Here is an 18,468-nt window from a genome sequence, read left to right on the forward strand (position 1 = left end):
GGCTGAAAGTTCCCCATTCCTATGACAGGGGGCTGTCTGTATAGGGCACCCACTATCGACTTTCCCACAAAGTGGTACTAATTTTAATGACCATGGAATGAGCGGTGATTGGTTGAGTCAACCCCCCAAACCACTCTATCACTGATCTACCTCAGTTGTTGAAAACAAACACTCTTAAATCCAAAACTCCATTGATAGAAAAACGTTACAGTGAGGCATTCTATTATAGGTCTCCAGTGACATTACTTATGCGACTGCCACGTATTCTAGAACATGAATGCAGTGATGTGACTCACGTACAGGCAAAGAACCTGACTGATTTTTAAAGCCTTGATCAGCCTGCAATACACAGGTTATTGTGTGCCACACAGATTATAGTTTTTTTGCGTTCCACCTTCATTTAATTTACAAGTGGAGTGCACGGTTGCAGATGTATGCTCGAAATTACTGGTGCTTAGAGTGACAAATGACGCTGTTAAGATGTAAACAATATTTTTACTGGTGATATTTTGGGTGACTGTAATACTTCCCCATATTTCTCTGTAGATGGACTCACTAAAGCAAGAAATAGCGACTTTGGTGAACACTCAGAACCATCATAATAGTTTAGTTCAACAACTGCAGTCTGATAAACATACTCTGCAGTCAATTATAGATGAAAACGATAGGCAGCTGGAGCTGCAGCTATTCCAACATCAGAACACGGTGATGGAATTCCAAAGGGAGTTGGACTTAATGAAACAAAATATAAAGGATCTTGAAAGGAAAGCAGATCAGAGAGAAAATGAATTGTTAGCTGAAGTGGAAGAGAACAAAATTAGTGTAGAAAAGCTTCAGAGAAAGTTGGAACAGAAGGAAGAAGATGTAATTTGTTTGGAAAAGGTTAACGAACAAGAGATATGTAGATATTTGTCAAGTATTTCAAAGATGGAGAAGAAAATTCAAAACATTGAAAATGAAAAGTTAGAGCTGTCTGAGCAGATAAAACGCATGCAGGAAGAACGTCATTGTTTCTTGGCGAATGAATCCATTCTGAAGGAGGAGAGGGAGATGCTGAGAGTGAAAATATCTGATGCTGAGAATGAAAAACAGACACTTCTGAATGCAGTGTCTGACTTGGCACAAGAGAGAAACAGGCTCATAGGAAAACTGTCACTTTTGCAAGAGGAAAGTGAATGTCTAGGAAGGAAAGTGGTTGGCCTTGAGCAGGAGAAGGAATGTCTCGTAGTGAGGGTGACTGGTCTTGAGGAGGAGAAGGGACATCTTGTAATGAGAGTGTCTGACCTTGAAGAAGAGAAGGAAGGTCTTGTAGTGAGGGTGGCTCACCTTGAGGAGGAGAAAAAAGGTCTTGTAGTGAGGGTGGCAGGCCTTGAAGAGGAGAAGGAAAGTCTTCTAGTGATGGTGAATGGTCTGGATGAGGAGAAAGGACATCTTGTAATGACTGTGAATGGTCTTGAGAACGAGAAGGAAGGTATTGTAATGAGGGTAGCTGCCCTTGAAGAGGAAAAGGAAACTCTTGAACGGGACAAGGAAGGTCTTCTAATGAGGGTGGCAGGCCTTGAAGAGGAGAAGGAAGGTCTTGTCGTGAGGGTGGCTGGTCTTGAGAACGAGAAGGAATGTTACGTAGTGAGGGTGGCAGGCCTTGAAGAGGAGAAGGAAGGTCTTGTCGTGAGGGTGGCTGGTCTTGAGAACGAGAAGGAAGGTCTGGTAGTGAGGGTGGCAGGCCTTGTAGAGGAGAAGGAAAGTCTTATAGTGAGGGTGGCTGGTCTGCATGAGGAGAAAGGACGTCTAGTAATGACTGTGACTGGACTTGAAAAGGAAAAGGAAGGTCTATTAATGAGAGTGGCTGGCCTTGAGCAGGAGAAGAGACATCTCGTAATGAGGGTGGCTGACCTTGAAGAGGAGATGGAAGGTCTTGTAGTGAGGGTGGCTGGTCTAGAACAGGACAAGCAATGTCTTGTAATGAGGGTAGCTGCCCTTGAAGAGGAAAAGGAAAGTCTTGAACGGGACAAGGAAGGTCTTGTAGTGAGCGTGACTGGCCTTGAGGAGGAGAAGGAAGGTCTTGCCGTGAGGGTGGCTGGTCTTGAGAACGAGAAGGAAGGTCTGGTAGTGAGGGTGGCAGACCTTGAGGAGGAGAAGGAAGGTATTGTAATGAGGGTGGCTGGTCTGGATGAGGAGAAAGGACATCTTGTAATGAGGGTAGCAGACCTTGAAGAGGAGAAGGAACGTCTTGTAGTGAGGGTGGCTGGTCTGCATGAGGAGAAAGGACATCTTGTAATGACTGTGACTGGTCTTGAAAAGGAGAAGGAAGGTATATTAATGAGGGTGGCTGGCCTTGAGCAAGAAAAGGAAGGTCTTGTAATGAGGGTAGCTGCCCTTGAAGAGAAAAAGGAAAGTCTTGAACGGGACAAGGAAGGTCTTGTAGTGAGGGTGACTGGTCTTGAGGAGGAAAAGGAAGGTCTTGTAGTGAGGGTGGCAGGACTTGAAGAGGAGAAGGAAGGTCTTGTAGTGAGGGTGGCAGACCTTGAGGAGGAGAAGGAAGGTATTGTAATGAGGGTGGCTGGTCTGGATGAGGAGAAAGGACATCTTGTAATGAGGGTGGCAGGCCTTGAAGAGGAGAAGGAAGGTCTGGTAGTGAGGGTGGCTGGCCTTGAGGAGGAGAAGGAAGGTCTGGTAGTGAGGGTGGCTGACCTTGAGGAGGAGAAGGAAGGTCTGGTAGTGAGGGTGGCTGACCTTGAAGAGGAGAAGGAACGTCTTGTAGTGAGGGTGGCTGGCCTTGAGGAGGAGAAGGAAGGTCTGGTGGTGAGGGTGGCTGACCTTGAGGAGGAGAAGGAAGGTCTGGTAGTGAGGTTTGCTGACCTTGAAGAGGAGAAGGAACGTCTTGTAGTGAGGGTGGCTGGCCTTGAGGAGGAGAAGGAAGGTCTGGTGGTGAGGGTGGCTGACCTTGAAGAGGAGAAGGAATGTATTGTCATGAGGGTGGCTGGTCTCGATGAGGAGAAAGGACATCTTGTAATGACTGTGACTGGTCTTGAGAACGAGAAGGAATGTCTCGTAGTGAGGGTGGCAGGACTTGAAGAAGAGAAGGAAGGTCTTGTAGTGAGGGTGGCTGGTCTGGATGAGGAGAAAGGACATCTTGTAATGACTGTGACTGGTCTTGAAAAGGAGAAGGGACATCTTGCAATGACGGTGGCTGGCCTTGAGGAGGAGAAGGAAGGTCTTGTAGTGAGGGTGGCAGGAATTGAGGAGGAGAAGGAACGTCTTGTCGTGAGAGTGGCTGGCCTTGAGGAGGAGAAGGAATGTATTGTCATGAGGGTGGCTGGTCTGGATGAGGAGAAAGGACATCTTGTAGTGAGGGTGGCTGGTCTTGAGAACGAGAACGAGAGTCTTGTAGCGAGGGTGGCAGGACTTGAGGAAGAGAAGGAAGGTCTTGTAGTGAGGGTGGCTGGTCTGGATGAGGAGAAAGGACATCTTGTAATGACTGTGACTGGTCTTGAAAAGGAGAAGCGACATCTTGCAATGACGGTGGCTGATCTTGAAGAGGAGAAGGAAGGTCTTGTAGTGAGGGTGACTGGTCTTGAGGAGGAGAAGGGGCATCTTGTAATGAGGGTGGCTGGCCTTGAAGAGGAGAAGGAGAATGAAGGTCAGCTTTTAATCTCGGCTGTGTCACAAAGGCAAGAAGAGCTTGAAAAGACACGAAAACAACTTGAAGAAAAAGAAGCGCTGGAGAATAACTTGAACGCACGCATTCAAGACAAGCATGTACAATGCTCGTCATTCGAAGACACAATTACGGATCTTAATGGCGCGATTATGGATTTGCAAAGTCGATGTAGTTCCCTGCTAGGTGATAATCAAAAGATTGCTGACAAGTACGAGATTCAACTCGCGCAGGAGCGTTATTTGCAGAATAAAGTTCACGAACTAAAAAACAGCATATTTGAACTGAAAGAACAGCACGCTTTTCTCGCATTACAGAAGGAACAAGACAAAGAAATGTTCCAAAAGATTATTTCTGCTGCAGCTGCCAGAGAAAAGGTAGCAGCTGACAACATCAAGAAGACATTGGACTCACAGTTCAACGAGTTTGAACTAAAGTCAGCGCTCTTCAAACGCCAGAAATGCGCAGCTGAGCAACGACTGCAGGTTCATCTTGTGGAAGCTGACAGAGTTAAGGAACAACTGGAGAACATGAGCCTGAAATATGAGTCAACACGGCAGAAGATGCTTGAGGATGGAGATGTGGCGCAGGGCGATAAGAGGAAGCTTCAACAAGAGGTAACTTGTATTTATCTCTTGCATTAGAATTGAGCACATTTGGTTATTTGTGTCATTTTTAATAGCAAGGCTACTATGAAGAAAGGTGCTTTGTTTTACAGACATTATTATTTGGCTTGTTGAACCAAGAAAGCTTTAGTGAGTCTCATGACTATTTTTCAGTAAGGGGCAATGATTGCTAGGTCTTCCCCAATTGGGTGTTGTCATTACATTTCAAAGTGTTGGCAAATTCGGACTGTGATGCTGGCACACAATGGACTTCTCGTTTGCAAATATATCATGGCATCTTTAACATTGACTTTGAAGCAAACGGTGCATATTTTTTCATGGTGAATACACACCGCAGTGTTAAAACTAGGGCGGTCTTCCAGATTTGAACCGCGGATATCTATAACTACCGCTCGGTGATGTCAATTATATTTTATTGATTTATAAGTATTTTGGACTGTTCACAATTAATGTTTCCTGTGTTTGTAGGCTGATGATTTAAAGCAAAAACTAAAAGAATGTGAAGGCAATCACAAGGTGCGTATTCTCAGTGCAATGTCATTCATAAAACATGTACAGATGTGCATTGATGTCATCATGCAGTTTCAGGAATAACAAGTGTTGGTCTTGTACAGCATATTGCAGTTATCTCACTTAAGATGTCAATGCGTTGAACGTATTTTGAAAATGCATTTAAAATAGAAAACAACCTTTCTACTCATGTGGGATTTAAAAAAATAAGATTAACGGCACACAGACTCAGCAATCCTTGAAAATATGTCATCAACCACTTTGGGTCATGACTTGACTTGTGTTTTCTTGTCAATCAACCTTCACCATCAGCAGTGTGGTGTGTGGAGCGGGATGTAGTGATTTCCTGTCGGCCCTTGGCTGCATTGCCATTGTTGCTGCATTGGCATTGTTGCTGCATTGGCATTGTTGCTGCATTGGCATTGCTGCCCCGCCCATGTTGCTCGTGCTGCTGAGACACTTGGGCTACGCCCATCTCCAAACCTTTACAAACAGTTTGCCTTTAGAGGCTAACCCCTTTTTCCTGATGACGACCGCTTTTGTTGCGATCGAAACGTCATGATATTTGTATTCACTTAATTTTTTTTTCTATCTACTTGACTTTACCGAAAGAACCATTGAATATGCCGTGCATGTGTTCTTGCAATGTGTTTTGGACCTAATCTCTGTAGCGTGTGTGATTTTAGGTCAAAGAGCAGAGATGGTCAGTTAGCCTGGAGCAAAGCCAAAAGCTGTGTCGGAGCTTGCAGTGCGAACTGGCTGAGAGCCAGAGGGATTCGGCCAACAAGGATTGGCTTATCCAGAACATAAAATCACAGGTGAGCAGGTCCTATAACATTCTATTCAGCTAAGCACATTCCAATCTGCTTCGCCCGATCGGTGCAGTTCAAGTCATTACTGAATGCCGTCCAATCTTGAAGCCTCAGCTTTTAATTACCATTGTATTTTTGGCAGATGGTGTCTGCCGGAGTCGGCAAGAAGTTGCGTCTCCCGTCCACGGATATGGATTGCAGGGTGTCCGCTGACTCCCACGGCACTGATAAAGTTGTGTGCAGGGCAAGCCGTGACCGCCTCACGTCGGTTAAGGCCAGTGGGGGTGATGGTGCGACTTTCACTTCAGTAGCAGGTGGTAAGGGGCAGGCTGAATTGGAGAATGCCCAAGTGTCTGCGAGAGGCTGCGGCACTAGCAAGCGCAATGGGAGCACTGCCGCCCGGCGGAAGGAGAGCGATGAGCTGAGTACAGACTCCCTAGACGAGTCGGGCACGGTGGAGCACCACTGCTCCAAACAGATCATTCACATCTACATGAACAAGGTGCGCACAATGATGAGGCGGCTTTCATTAATTCCTTCGTTCACAGTGTCCTTCAAATAAGTTTGTCCTTTTGCAATAGATCTGCGTGCTTTTCGTCAAGAGTTTCGTTTTAATTTCTGAGACTTTTTTCGTCTCATATTTTTGGATTGTTTTTCTATTCACTGTCAAAAAATGTAGTTTTCTTGGGCAGGACACAGTTATACCCTCCCTTCTCTTTGCTTGATAAACGTGGACCCCTTTATAAGAGATTCTACACTGGTTTTAAACATTCAGCCTGGTTTCCCTACAACCCATCCTGGGATTAACCAGGCTGGATTGCATGACGAGCTCACAGATCCTTGAAAGTTCTGGACACAGTCCCATCATTGAGCTCCGGCAGGTAGGCAAAGCTGCGTTGGCTGGCTCATGTAGAGGCATGCCCAGTCACCACATGCCCAAGCAGCACGGGCTAGATAAGAGATGGGCTGTGGTACAGAATAATGCGAAGCTGAGTGGATTTTTTAACACGGTGTGGAATTGCCAATGACTGGTACCAGCGTGGTCAGCCTCTGTAGAAAAGGCGCATGAAGGATGCTAGAGGGCAGTTGGAGGCAGTCGCCCTCCAATAAAACAAGAGGCAAACGGCTAAAACGCAGCAAGTTTGCACAGTAGGGATCACAGGTTGAGCATCTGTCAGTTATCTCAGCAGTCAACCCAAACCACCTGGGTCTATGCTGTCATCTGTCAGTGAGCCTTTGACACTTCACATGACCTCAAAGTGCACCTATCCTGGCATAAGCTTCCTGGTGACATAACTGCCACTCAGTGGCGAATTGCAGCTGTTGTGGCTGTGGGAAGCAATGTCAGTATGTGTGTGTAACTGGAATTCTGTTTTAGGAATCGAGCAGAGACCCTCAGGAGTGCGACACTACCCAGGTCTGGGGTGCCGGGTCTACACGTGATTCTCTGCTGGCCGAGCGAACGGCGTGTACAGTGCCCAGCGGGGTGCAGGGGCACAAGAGTAGTGCTGGTTTGGCTTGCATTCATTCACCGTGGCTGGATTTATTCTGCTCGCACTTAGTCATTTTTTCAGCATTACCCCATTCACATTTTATAAATACTGCAGTATTGATTAAGGTGATGATCCAGTTCAAACTGCAAACCTCCGTAACAAGCGGCGATCATCTTACCGCTGGGCTGTGTCACTTTTCTAAACTGGGAGAACTAAGACCGAAAGTAATAAAACTAATACTCAGCATGTGCGTGGCAGGCAAGGACACGTCGTTTGAGCTGGGCTCCATTGCGGATGAGGAGGAGGATGATATAAGTGGACGCATTGCGGAGCTGCAGTCGAGGAACATGCGCTGTGCCCCGCACATGAAGTCTTCCTACCCAGTGGAGACACAGGTGAGTGGCACCGCACACTCCGCACTCAAGCCACTGTGACTGATAAACAATTGTGCTTATTTCAAGGATATCCCTTTCTACAACCCACAATGACCAGCGTGGTGAAGTATGGAAAACATCACCCATGACTGACACACCATATGGGAGACCATCCAGCAGTGAATTGATACAGAATTGTATATTAGTTTTAAAATGTGTTAGTAAATGAATATAATGTCTTATTTTTCCCTTAATATTTGCCCTTATGTCAAAGTAAAGTTTGGCAAGATAGCATTCACAATATACACTCCAGAACTTCCTATACGTTCTTAATGGGCTGTGGACTTTGGGAAAACCGTATCGGGCACAGAACATTAGTCTAGGATTGCGCCATACTTGCATACAAACATATGATCAGCTGCTTATTATATAGTTAGTAGTTGAGCATGTTAGACATTTGGCCTTGAGCTTTTAAAAATCACAATTTAGCTTTGAATGATGAATATTGTCAAAAACATTAACCAATGTTGATACTCTTTATGCAATATATGTGTAACTAGCGGTAAGTACCCGGCGTTGCTCGGGCAAAAAAGGAAGATAGACACATGGACTTACACACAGACATTGACCCACACACATAGAAACACATCAACTTAGACGCACACACACACATATATGGTTAAATCCAGGAAAGGATCGTTAGCAGGCCAGCCTAAATGTTTCTAACTGGCGAAGATGTTCCATTAGGGGGGTGCATGTTTCGCAAGCGTAGAGAAGGGAGGGAATTACCGTGGCCGAGAAGACCTGGAGCTTCATGCGGAGCGAAAGACCAGGTAGCTTCCACACAGCGTAACGCAGCCGATGAAAAGATAATGGCGCTCGACTGATTTGGAGTGAGACTTCTGCTGTTAAACCGGAGCCGGTCATGAGCACACTGGCCAGGTATGGGAATCTCGGCAATCTCTCCACAACTACCGCATCACCAATTGTGAGTTGTGGGGGTGGATTGTTCGATGGTACAAAATACCCAGGCAGGTGCTTAGTTTTGGTGGGGCTGATGGTAAGGCCCCACCTCTTAGTGGCAAGCTCCAGGTTCAGCCGCAGTGAGCAGCAATCACCAGAGCATCGGCATACATAACATGGTTGAGCAATAGGGAGGCATCCCTTGACCGCACCCGGGCATCGATCAGCCTTCCATTGTATCTGTACCATATGGTAATTCCTCGGGAACAGCCATTGAAGGCTTCACGAACTACGTGGTCAAAAGATATGTTAAATAATGTGGAGCCAGAGGACATCCCTGTCACACCCTAAGGTGTAGAGGGAATGGCTCCGACTGACGGCCATGTAGTTTGACGCGGGGCCGCTCACCATCATGAAGGTTCTTAAGGATCATGAGCAAAGTTTGAGGGACTCCGAAAGCATGAAGAACAACCCTGAGTCCAGGCCTACTGATGGTATCGTAGGCCTTGAGCAGGTCAATAAAGCACATACATTCACTCACACGCACACATGGACCTACAGACACGCAAAGAAATGGACTTACACTGACTGACATGGAGGCATGCACACAAAGCGACTAACACAGACAGCCATGGACTGACACACACAGACATATCGACTCACACACACAAACACATGGACTTACACACACATACATAGACTGACGCACACATTGCCCTACACACACATAGACATATGTACTGTGACACACAGACATCTACTTTAGATACACACACATGGATTAACACACACACATCGACTGACACATAGACACACAAACGCACATTGACTTACACACTCAGATGGAGCCATGTACACACATCGACTCACACACACGCATTGACTTACACACATCGAGTGAAACACACACGTATGGACTAACACACACATGTGGACTAACACACACACAGCGACAGATACGCACACAAATGGACTGACACACACACACAAACACTTGTACGTACACACACACGGGGCGTTGTCCGTTTGAAAAAGACAGACACACACATGGACTTACACACAGACATGGACCCACACACATAGAAACCCATCGACTTACACGCACACAAACACATATGGACTCACACACACAGACATCGAGTTTAGGCGCACGCATGTAGTTTCTGCACACGAACATTATAATAGTAATAGAGTATTAGGCAACTTATTAGTTTCATAATAGTAAAGAATGAAGCAGAGTTGTTATGTGCACACAAACATTATCATTGTAATATTTGTAATAGTATTTGTTTAATAATTGTAAACAATAAACCTGAGTTCTTAGCGAAAGATTGAATAAAATTGTACTTTACATTGGCGTGGTGACGCCTCGTCTCGTGCAGAGCCCGCGGCCTCGCCTAGATTGGCAAGCCGGAGGAGGTGAGACATTGCCAGGCTGCGAGCTGGGCCGCTACCCCCCCCCCACCATCCCCCTGCCCTCGCCATAATAAAACTATGTAACCGCTTTAATAATATTAAATTAATATCTAAGGACTTTATATCAGTAACTGCACGCATTGGGGTGGGGGGGGGGAAGAGAACATCACACTGTGAAGAGAAATCGGCAGCATGATGTGTATATCTATTCCATGTTAAACGCGTAAAATAAAATGTCCCCCGTGAGCTGAAGCGAACGCGCATGACTTGGCAGGGTCCGCCCCCCCCCCCCCCATGCAATTGTCGTCACTTGGTACGGTCGACGGCGTGCAATAAGTAAATAATTAATAATAGAAACGGCACAAATGCGTTCATTAAACTACTTGAAAGTTTACGGATGGGAAAACAGAATAGCCTATTCCCACCGCGGGGCTTAGGGCGTGCCGCCTGTCAATTTTTTTTCTACGTGAAGCTCACCGTCCAAGAGCCAAATCCCCCGCAAGCGCGAGCGCGTGGAGACTTTTATATATACGATGAGGACTTGACACACTTCTCTTGAGATGGCACTTTATTGAACACACGTTCACTTGACATCAGGCGGAGATCCCACTGTAAAAGCCCCGAGTCTCCAGCGCATCTCTTTTATATATCAACACGAGGCCACGCCGCCCTACTCGATCATTCTCGCTGACTCGGGACGCTCCCTCTACCAGCAGACTCTACCGTTCTCTTCCGTCACCTGACCACGCTCCCTTCTCGAACATTCCTGTAGCCACCAGTCCATTCGTACTGCAAGCTGACTCCCCTGTCATTACCTCCTGTGGCCACTAGTCCATTCGCACTGCAGGCTGATTCCCCTGTCATTACCTCCTGTGGCCACTAGTCCATTCGCACTGCAAGCTGACTCCCCTGTCATTACCTCCTGTGGCCACTAGTCCCCTCACACCACATGCAGGCTCTATTGTCATTACATATGCATAATAAATTAGACACGTATATTGGGATGTTTAACATTATGGGCTTAAACTTCACATACGCAACAAATAAGTTTGATTTCTTGTAGGAAGCCAGCGCGACTGCAATTAACGTCGTTATAACTATGCTTTTGTTCATCCAAGAAACTGACACCATGTTTCCGTTTGTTTGTATCTGTCCTTCACCATGTGGGTAGGTGGGGGCTGTTGTGGTGACGAGGCTGCATGTTTGTGTGTTTGTAGACATGTGTACAGACGACAGATGAGCAAATGAAACAGGGCGACCCCGTGGAGACGCTGCGCAGAGCTTCCATGTTGAGCTGCACTGGGCAAGAAAGACATTCACAGGTTCACATTTTGCTCCGACACTGCGCATGAGGGCGTGATGTGGCAAACAACAATGCCCGGACGCTTTTGTCTCCCCAGTACTGATGTTTAAATGCAGCATCAGGTACTCATTTATGGCTGAATTGTCCTAGGAGAGGCCCAGGACCGGTTAATATATTCGTCACTGATGTTGGCTGTGAGCAGGAATAATCACTGCATGACAGTAATTTATTTTGGGTTAGATCCTTGTAGGGGTTTATACCAATATTTTAACATAACCCTTCACCCATTTGGTTAGTCAACAAGCCGATTTTGCTGAATAACTAAATAAATTAGCATATTTTTCCACATGACAGCTCGATATTATTGACTGCAATCATGAGTTACAGTTCAAAATGTACATTACAGATACAGTCTAACCCAAAAGAAACTATGAATTGGATGAGATATTTTAAGTATTTTTCAATTGTTAATGTCAAATATGGAAGTTAATCTTATGGCGTTAATTAGTGGAAATGGAATGTGGTGATTGTTCGTTTATACAAAGTTTATCAAAGCGTAGTAATGGTGTCCTTATTTAATTACTCAGTCAGACATCCCCCATAACCAGAATTGCTCTGCCCCAAATTAGTCTGGCTTTGAGAGGTTTCACTGAATTTTGATTGGGCCACAGAGGCAAATGACCATTGTTGACTGCCCACAAAAAGTGGTACCTATTTTATTGATCCCAAGGTGATGATTTGCTGAGTTGACCCGTGACCAGGATTTGAACCTTCAACGTTGAGTTAAATGCTCTAGCCACAGTGGCACTGGTTAAGGCTGTGCATGTGTGATTCTATATGAGGGAACAGTAAAAATAAAAAAACGGACAATGAAAAATAAAAACTAATTTTCACAGTAAGAACCTTAACTGGTACATATTGTTGGGTGACCCCACGGAACATGTGTGCATGCCTTGTGACGGCAGAGCTTGGCTCCACGACGGTTCACCTTGGTGCCCAGGGGTCACGTGAGTCCCCCCGGCTTGTGGTCGCTCAAGTCCACAGTGGACAGAAGGCCGGCCACCAACACGGCCACTTTACGCTCGGACACGGCCAGGGAGAAGAGAGGCCCTCCTTCACAGGCCGCTACCTTCTCCAAGAAACGCCCTGCATCTTCAGGGCAGTGTTCACTGCAGGTCGGTGATATCCACGATATTCTATAAAACAGCAATGTCCGTTCATCCGCGCAGGTGTTAGATCGTGTTGAGACTTTCACAAAGCTTGTGCAGTGACATGGACCACCGGTATCGCGTTCACCACTTGTTGCATAGGTTCACTGGTTGTCACTGCTGGTGTATTAACCATAAAACAACATGCGCCCTCCATTTCACAGTTTACATTAATGATCTCGTGATGTAATTCATAAGAGTAGGCATTTTTTTATGGTGTCCTGGTCCAAATATGAAAAATTACGTGCAAATTAATCAGTTTGAATATGGCCCGACTGCATAAACTTCAGGGACCTCCTTAAAAAGTTATGAAAGTAAACGCTTTTTTAGGTAAACGTGTGTAATAAATAAATAATAGACTGGAGAAATTGAACTAAGAATCAGTATGTCTATTATTATCTGACCAGATATTTTATTGTCATTGCAAAGAATCAAGGACAAGTGTATGTATGCTGAACTTCTTTCGCACCGTACGCAGCCAGCCATGCTAATTGAAGGCGTGGTATGTGAACCAACCACATCACAATGTATCAGGCATGTCATTGGAGTGGACCCAAGAGTTGAACAAATAGGGATGCATTGAGTAAGACAAATGTCTACAAGTTCAGTCTAATACAATAAACTGTTCAGTAATATCACAAAACGCTTTCTTTCCTTGAGCAGCAAAATGTAAAAGTAGACTGCACTGAGTGAACATGCGACGATATCTTCATGTAGTTTGTAAGCAAACATTCGCATTTTGACCATATAGAAATAATGCCGTGCTTCACTACTCATTTGCTTTGTGTTGAATGTTTATTTGTACAGAACAAACGATTTCAAGGGGCAAGTATATCCAAAACTTATTGTGCAGAATCAGAAAACCAAGGCAGTGGAGGCTTTGAGTCATTTGAAAACATCATCCCAGAGGAGTCAGACTCTACAAATATCGAGGTACCTCATCCCCCCACCCATCGCTCCACATGTTCATGGTGCCGACTACTTATCAACCCAGGAAAGTCTCAAAATCTCAACCCTTTTTCAGAATTGGAATATTTATACTAGAGAAATCCGATGAGCTATAAAGCTCTTTCCCACAAATGTCCTGCCAAGTGTTCACAGAAAAGGTCAATGATGTTGCTCTCTGTATTCTTAATCAAGTAATTTGCAGGATATTCTTAGCATTGGGTTGTTTGGCAAACACCAGTTATGTTCAATGTTTTTTTAAATATGGGAGGAAACCGTAGAAGCTGGATGACAACCATGCAGAACAGGGGGAGAACATACATACTCAGGAATTGTGTACCGATGTCCTTTTTGCTGTGAAGCACACATCATCCTGCTGCCATTGTATCTAATGGAACAGAAGTATCAGTGGAAAACAAATCCACAGCTAGCAGATCACAACTCAATCGCTTTGACTGAGCGTCACTTCCACCAGGCTTATGTGATTTGAGAAAACTCACTACTATTAGCCACTTCAAGAAATGTATGCTCAGGAATGGGTCTGTGTATCATATATAATTGTGTGGTGTCATTAGAGCTACAACATGCTTGTCATAACGTACTCTAAAGTGGCACTTATAATTCGTTATCTTTGAGCAACTTAATACAAGACTGACTATTTTTGAAAATGTAATGCATTTTTATAAAAGTGGTATTCTTATGGATTGAACTTCCCATGCTCGTTTGAGCCATTTGTGGGTGAGAAACCACTTTAAATTGACTACCATATAGAATTGTACAAAGAGTCGTGCATGAACATAGCTTGCCAGATGTTTTGGGTCGTTGTTCTTGCTGATCTGCCAGACATTGACCAAAGTCTTCCAAGGCCCTTCTGTTTGCAGTGGATCCAGGCCACACCCAAGAGTTTGGCGACTAGCTTGACTCGCACTAGAACATGTATTCACTGATTCATTTATACACAAGCATGTATCATGAAGGCAACATGTCATCCTCTGAATTCTCCCTTGCAGGCTTTGAGGCGGCAGAGTGTGGCTTTCCAGGTGCCAATCACTCCAAAGGTGAATCGTCAACTAAAACCCCTGCGCCGAATCGTATTGGGAGCATCCAACAAAGCTGTAAAAACCCAGAAAAAGCACTAATTTGTAAATGTGAAGACAACAGGATAGATTGACATTATGATAATCACTTTGCATCACCTTGGCTATGTCCCACATTTGTTCATGGATACCTTGCCAAATTATCATGGAAAAATCTGAAAAAATGTTACATTCGTCAACACTTAAATGGAGCCCCATGTTCATGTGTTAAAATTCTGTGAGTTTGTTTTGAACTCATGGGGAGTGTACAGCTATTGGCAGGCTGGAGAAATTGTATTTTTTTATCGTGTTTGGAGCTTTACAAACCAAGCATGGTGTATTAGACCAAAGGGTTTTGAATATGCAGACATTTAATTTGATACTGATCCTGACATTGCATTGGAATTTATATTTCAGATTGTGTAATGCAAGCTGCGTGGATGTGACTTGTTAACTGTACAAATAAAACGTTGATTTTATTTTATGTGCTGTGTTCTCTGGGAACTGCGTAAGGATCGAAGCGTTTGTAAGAAAGCGAATGGTTGCATTATTTAGAAGGTTCGGTCCTGGGGTGGGTCTCTGTGGTCTCTCTGTGCCTGATAAATTAATTAACCAACATGGACGCCTGCTAAATGCATCCGTAGCAGCAGCAGCTGATTACTGTGATACTGCTGCTGTACCTGTATATCAGCAGAATGTGGTGTTTTTGAGGATGCTTCTGCTTGTTCCATCATCATCAGGTTCAAGCAATGATGAGTTTTGTATCAGCATATGATTGAGATTCACCAACAGCAGCAGCACATGATGATTATGCTGAGAATACCAAATCATCAACAGCAGTAAGTGATGTTGATAATTCTGCATCATTACTCGCTGATGATGCTTCTGCTGTTCCACCATCGGCAACATCATGATCACCAGCAGCACAATTAGTAGTAGCAAGTGGTGATAATTGCTCATGCTGCTGATGGTGATTTTGCATCATCAGAGCCCCATTAAATTAGCTTCAAAAGACCGTGAGACATCGAGGTGAGACTAACCCACTCCTCTATCCACTCATCTACTCACCCACTCCACCTACCCACACGCCTACTCACCCGCTCGTTCACCCACAACACCGCCTTACCCTGTCTGTGTGTCTGTCTCTATGCCCGCAAAAATGAACTGTCATGTTTTGTATTATTTATTGTAACGTTCTTACCCCATTCCCCTACTGGACATCTGTGAAAAAGAGCTTTATAGCTCATCGGATTCCTCGAGTATAAAATATTCTGATTCTGAACTGTATGTTGAACTTATTTTGCACTCTACGTAGCCAACCATGCTAAGATATACAAATTCTTGCTGCTGATAAGGGCCGATCAACTGTTGTGATGCCCGTGAGGATTACTATAATAAAATCTAAGATTTACTCTGAAGATGTCTACTTTAAAATTAAACGAGACCCAACCAGCACCTTGGTACGGAAGACAACGGCAATCATTGCAAAGTCATCAAATCCCAAGGAAGAGCAATACCTGATCAAACTAAGGGTGTCAAAACCACCAAGACTTTATGGGCTCCCAAAGATTCACAAACCCGATGTCCCATTAAGACCCATAGTACAATAGGCTCTGCCACATAAATTAGCACAATACTTAACTAAACAAATACAGCCCTACTTCGGCAGGACCTGTTTGTTCATTAAAAACTCACAACATTTGTAAATATAATTATAGATCTTTAGCTTGACCCTAAATATATTCTAATACGTTTTAATGCGACGTCTCTGTTGACGAAGATTCCGGTCAACGAATCAAATAATGTACTTGCTACTCTGGTAACGAACACAGGTTTAGCAAAACATATCGCATGACTAGCTGAACACTGTCTTAAGAACACATTTATTGTGGAAAGATAATTTCTATAAACAAAATGAAGGAGCAGCAATGGGCTCTACTTTGTTTCCTGTGATTACCAATTTGTACATGGAAGATTTTGAAACAAAAGTAATAGCTTCAAGCACATTAAAACCCTCTGCTTGGTTTAGATATGTGGATGGCACACTGGTGGTCTGGCCACATGGCAAAGATACACTTAAAGACTTTCTAAATCATCTCAACTCACAAAACCCGTCCATCCAGTTAATTGAAGTTGACAGAACGCTCCCTATTCTGCTTGGGCTCGGCCAAAATGGTAAAATAACAGCGTTTACCAAAATAATGCACATTGGCACCTATCTGAATGCAGTCACCATCACCCCGCACAGACATTTTCTCATCAAGACGCTCATACATCGGGATAAGAAAGTGTCAGATGGTGATAGTTGGAGAAGGGAAATTAAACGTGTTAAGACGGGACAGGGGACGAGCGGTCTTGGGGAGTAATGACAGGGGAATTAGCATGGGAGAAGACTAGGGGGAACACAGGGTAATGACAGGTTAATGGACAAACGGGAACGATCGAGAATAGGGGCTGTGGCCAAGGGGTAGAAGGGAGCAGGTGCGGATCAGGGACTGAGAGCCATCGAGAAGGAGCGTGGCCATGCTGAGGATAAAAGGGGTCGAGACGAGAGGTTCGCGCGGCTGCTGTTGGAGTTCCGGTCTTCACCTGTCATGTGTACGTGTGAAGTACCGGTGAAGACGCTGGACACCCAGGTTGAGGCACACGTATATTTATTTCAGCTTGTCGGTACAGGACAACACTAGAGGGGGTAGCGGCCCCCTCACCCGGATAACTGGGGATACCCCCTAGCTAACCTCACCTATCCCCAAGTCCTCCACTAACGGGCTAGGGGAGGCTAACTGGCCCGACACTGGTGAGTCGGGCTACGGTCTCCGGAGTCCCAGGGTCTAACCCTGGTTCACGGAACCACGCCTCTGGCTCGATCCTCTGCAGCCCTGACAAGGGCGGCGTCGAGGGGAGTCCAGGGCTCTAGCTAGAGGATCTTCACTCTTCCTCCTTCGTTCCCAGACTGAGCCCCGAGCTCTCTCTGTCCTCCCCCTTTATACCCCTCACCAGGATCCCAACCCCCCCAGGCTGCCTGGCGCGGACGTCGTTGCGGGCACCCCCCCCCGTGTACTCCCGTAACTCCGCCCACTGTGTTTGTTACCCATTGGATCGTATGCACTTACAGCCCTCCCGTAACAGCCCTACATCACCCCCCCCATTACAGCTCGCAGCCGTCCCGGCTGCAACAATTCCAAATAAAGGAACATTTACCCCTCGACCCCGTGTGTGCCTCATTTTTTTTTCAACAAAATGCAAATTGAAGAACAACAACAAGAACAACAACCATACCCCCGAAAGGAATGTCCGACGCACCCCCCCCCCCCCGCATAAGTACGAAATCCTTAAAAGCACGTATATACAACTAGCCAGGAACTCCCCCCAGCACACACAGCACACCCACGACACACAACGCACCCACAACACACACACCGCGCCCACACAACACAGCACACACAGTGTGCAAGGAGCACACCACCGACGCAGCATACAGTAACCATGACACGTGAAGGAAAATAAAAAAAAAAGTTTTTTTTTTTTCTTCTTTTTCTTCCTGCTGTATATTATAAGAGTCTGCGCATTTTAGCGCGCGTCCTTGCCGCAGGCCCGTCACACGGGGCAACCCCGGACGGCGGACCATCCGGTGGCGGCTGTCCCATTCGAGGTGAGGTCGCGATTGAAGTCGCGCGACTGTCGGCATCACCTGTGTGGGTTCCAGGGCGTGAGCCCGTCATTCCCGGTGCACCTGTGGATGGGACAGCCGGCAACACATCAGGCGAGAGCAGCGACGGACCCTCCGAGTCGGTCGACCCCCCACATGCTTGGCCTCGCGTGCGTGGCGTGGGCCCCCGCACCGCAACAAACGGCTTCAGCCTAGAGGGGTGTACAAACCACCGGCGCCTCCCCCATTGGATTCGAACGCACTGAGGCCTCAAAACCTCAACAACCTCGACGGGGCCCCGCCACGGGCGTACGAGTTTAGAGGAGGTCGCGAGTGGTACCTGGGGACAGTGCAGCCATGCCCTGTCCCCCGGCTTCCACTGCAGCACGTGCGCGCGAGCCAGTCTGAGGCGCTCGTTCGCCTTCTGACGCCTGT

General features: G+C 45.9%; 1 protein-coding gene across 1 annotated transcript in view; it reads left to right on the forward strand.

Moving 5' to 3' along the window:
* Nucleotides 1–14,857, forward strand: part of LOC144936326 (uncharacterized) — a 30,731-nt gene extending 15,874 nt beyond the window's left edge. Inside the window, exons 12-21 of the mRNA XM_078863423.1 lie at nt 547–4,275; nt 4,753–4,800; nt 5,481–5,612; nt 5,749–6,108; nt 6,985–7,117; nt 7,358–7,494; nt 11,070–11,174; nt 12,121–12,330; nt 13,171–13,296; nt 14,319–14,857. Coding sequence (XP_078719549.1) covers nt 547–4,275; nt 4,753–4,800; nt 5,481–5,612; nt 5,749–6,108; nt 6,985–7,117; nt 7,358–7,494; nt 11,070–11,174; nt 12,121–12,330; nt 13,171–13,296; nt 14,319–14,447 — 5,109 coding nt within the window. The 3' untranslated portion in view covers nt 14,448–14,857. The remainder of the gene's footprint in view (nt 1–546; nt 4,276–4,752; nt 4,801–5,480; nt 5,613–5,748; nt 6,109–6,984; nt 7,118–7,357; nt 7,495–11,069; nt 11,175–12,120; nt 12,331–13,170; nt 13,297–14,318) is intronic.
* The last annotated feature ends 3,611 nt before the right edge of the window (nt 14,858–18,468 follow it).

This window comes from Lampetra fluviatilis, chromosome 15 (genome assembly GCF_964198595.1).
Source record: "Lampetra fluviatilis chromosome 15, kcLamFluv1.1, whole genome shotgun sequence".
Lineage (NCBI taxonomy): Eukaryota > Metazoa > Chordata > Hyperoartia > Petromyzontiformes > Petromyzontidae > Lampetra > Lampetra fluviatilis.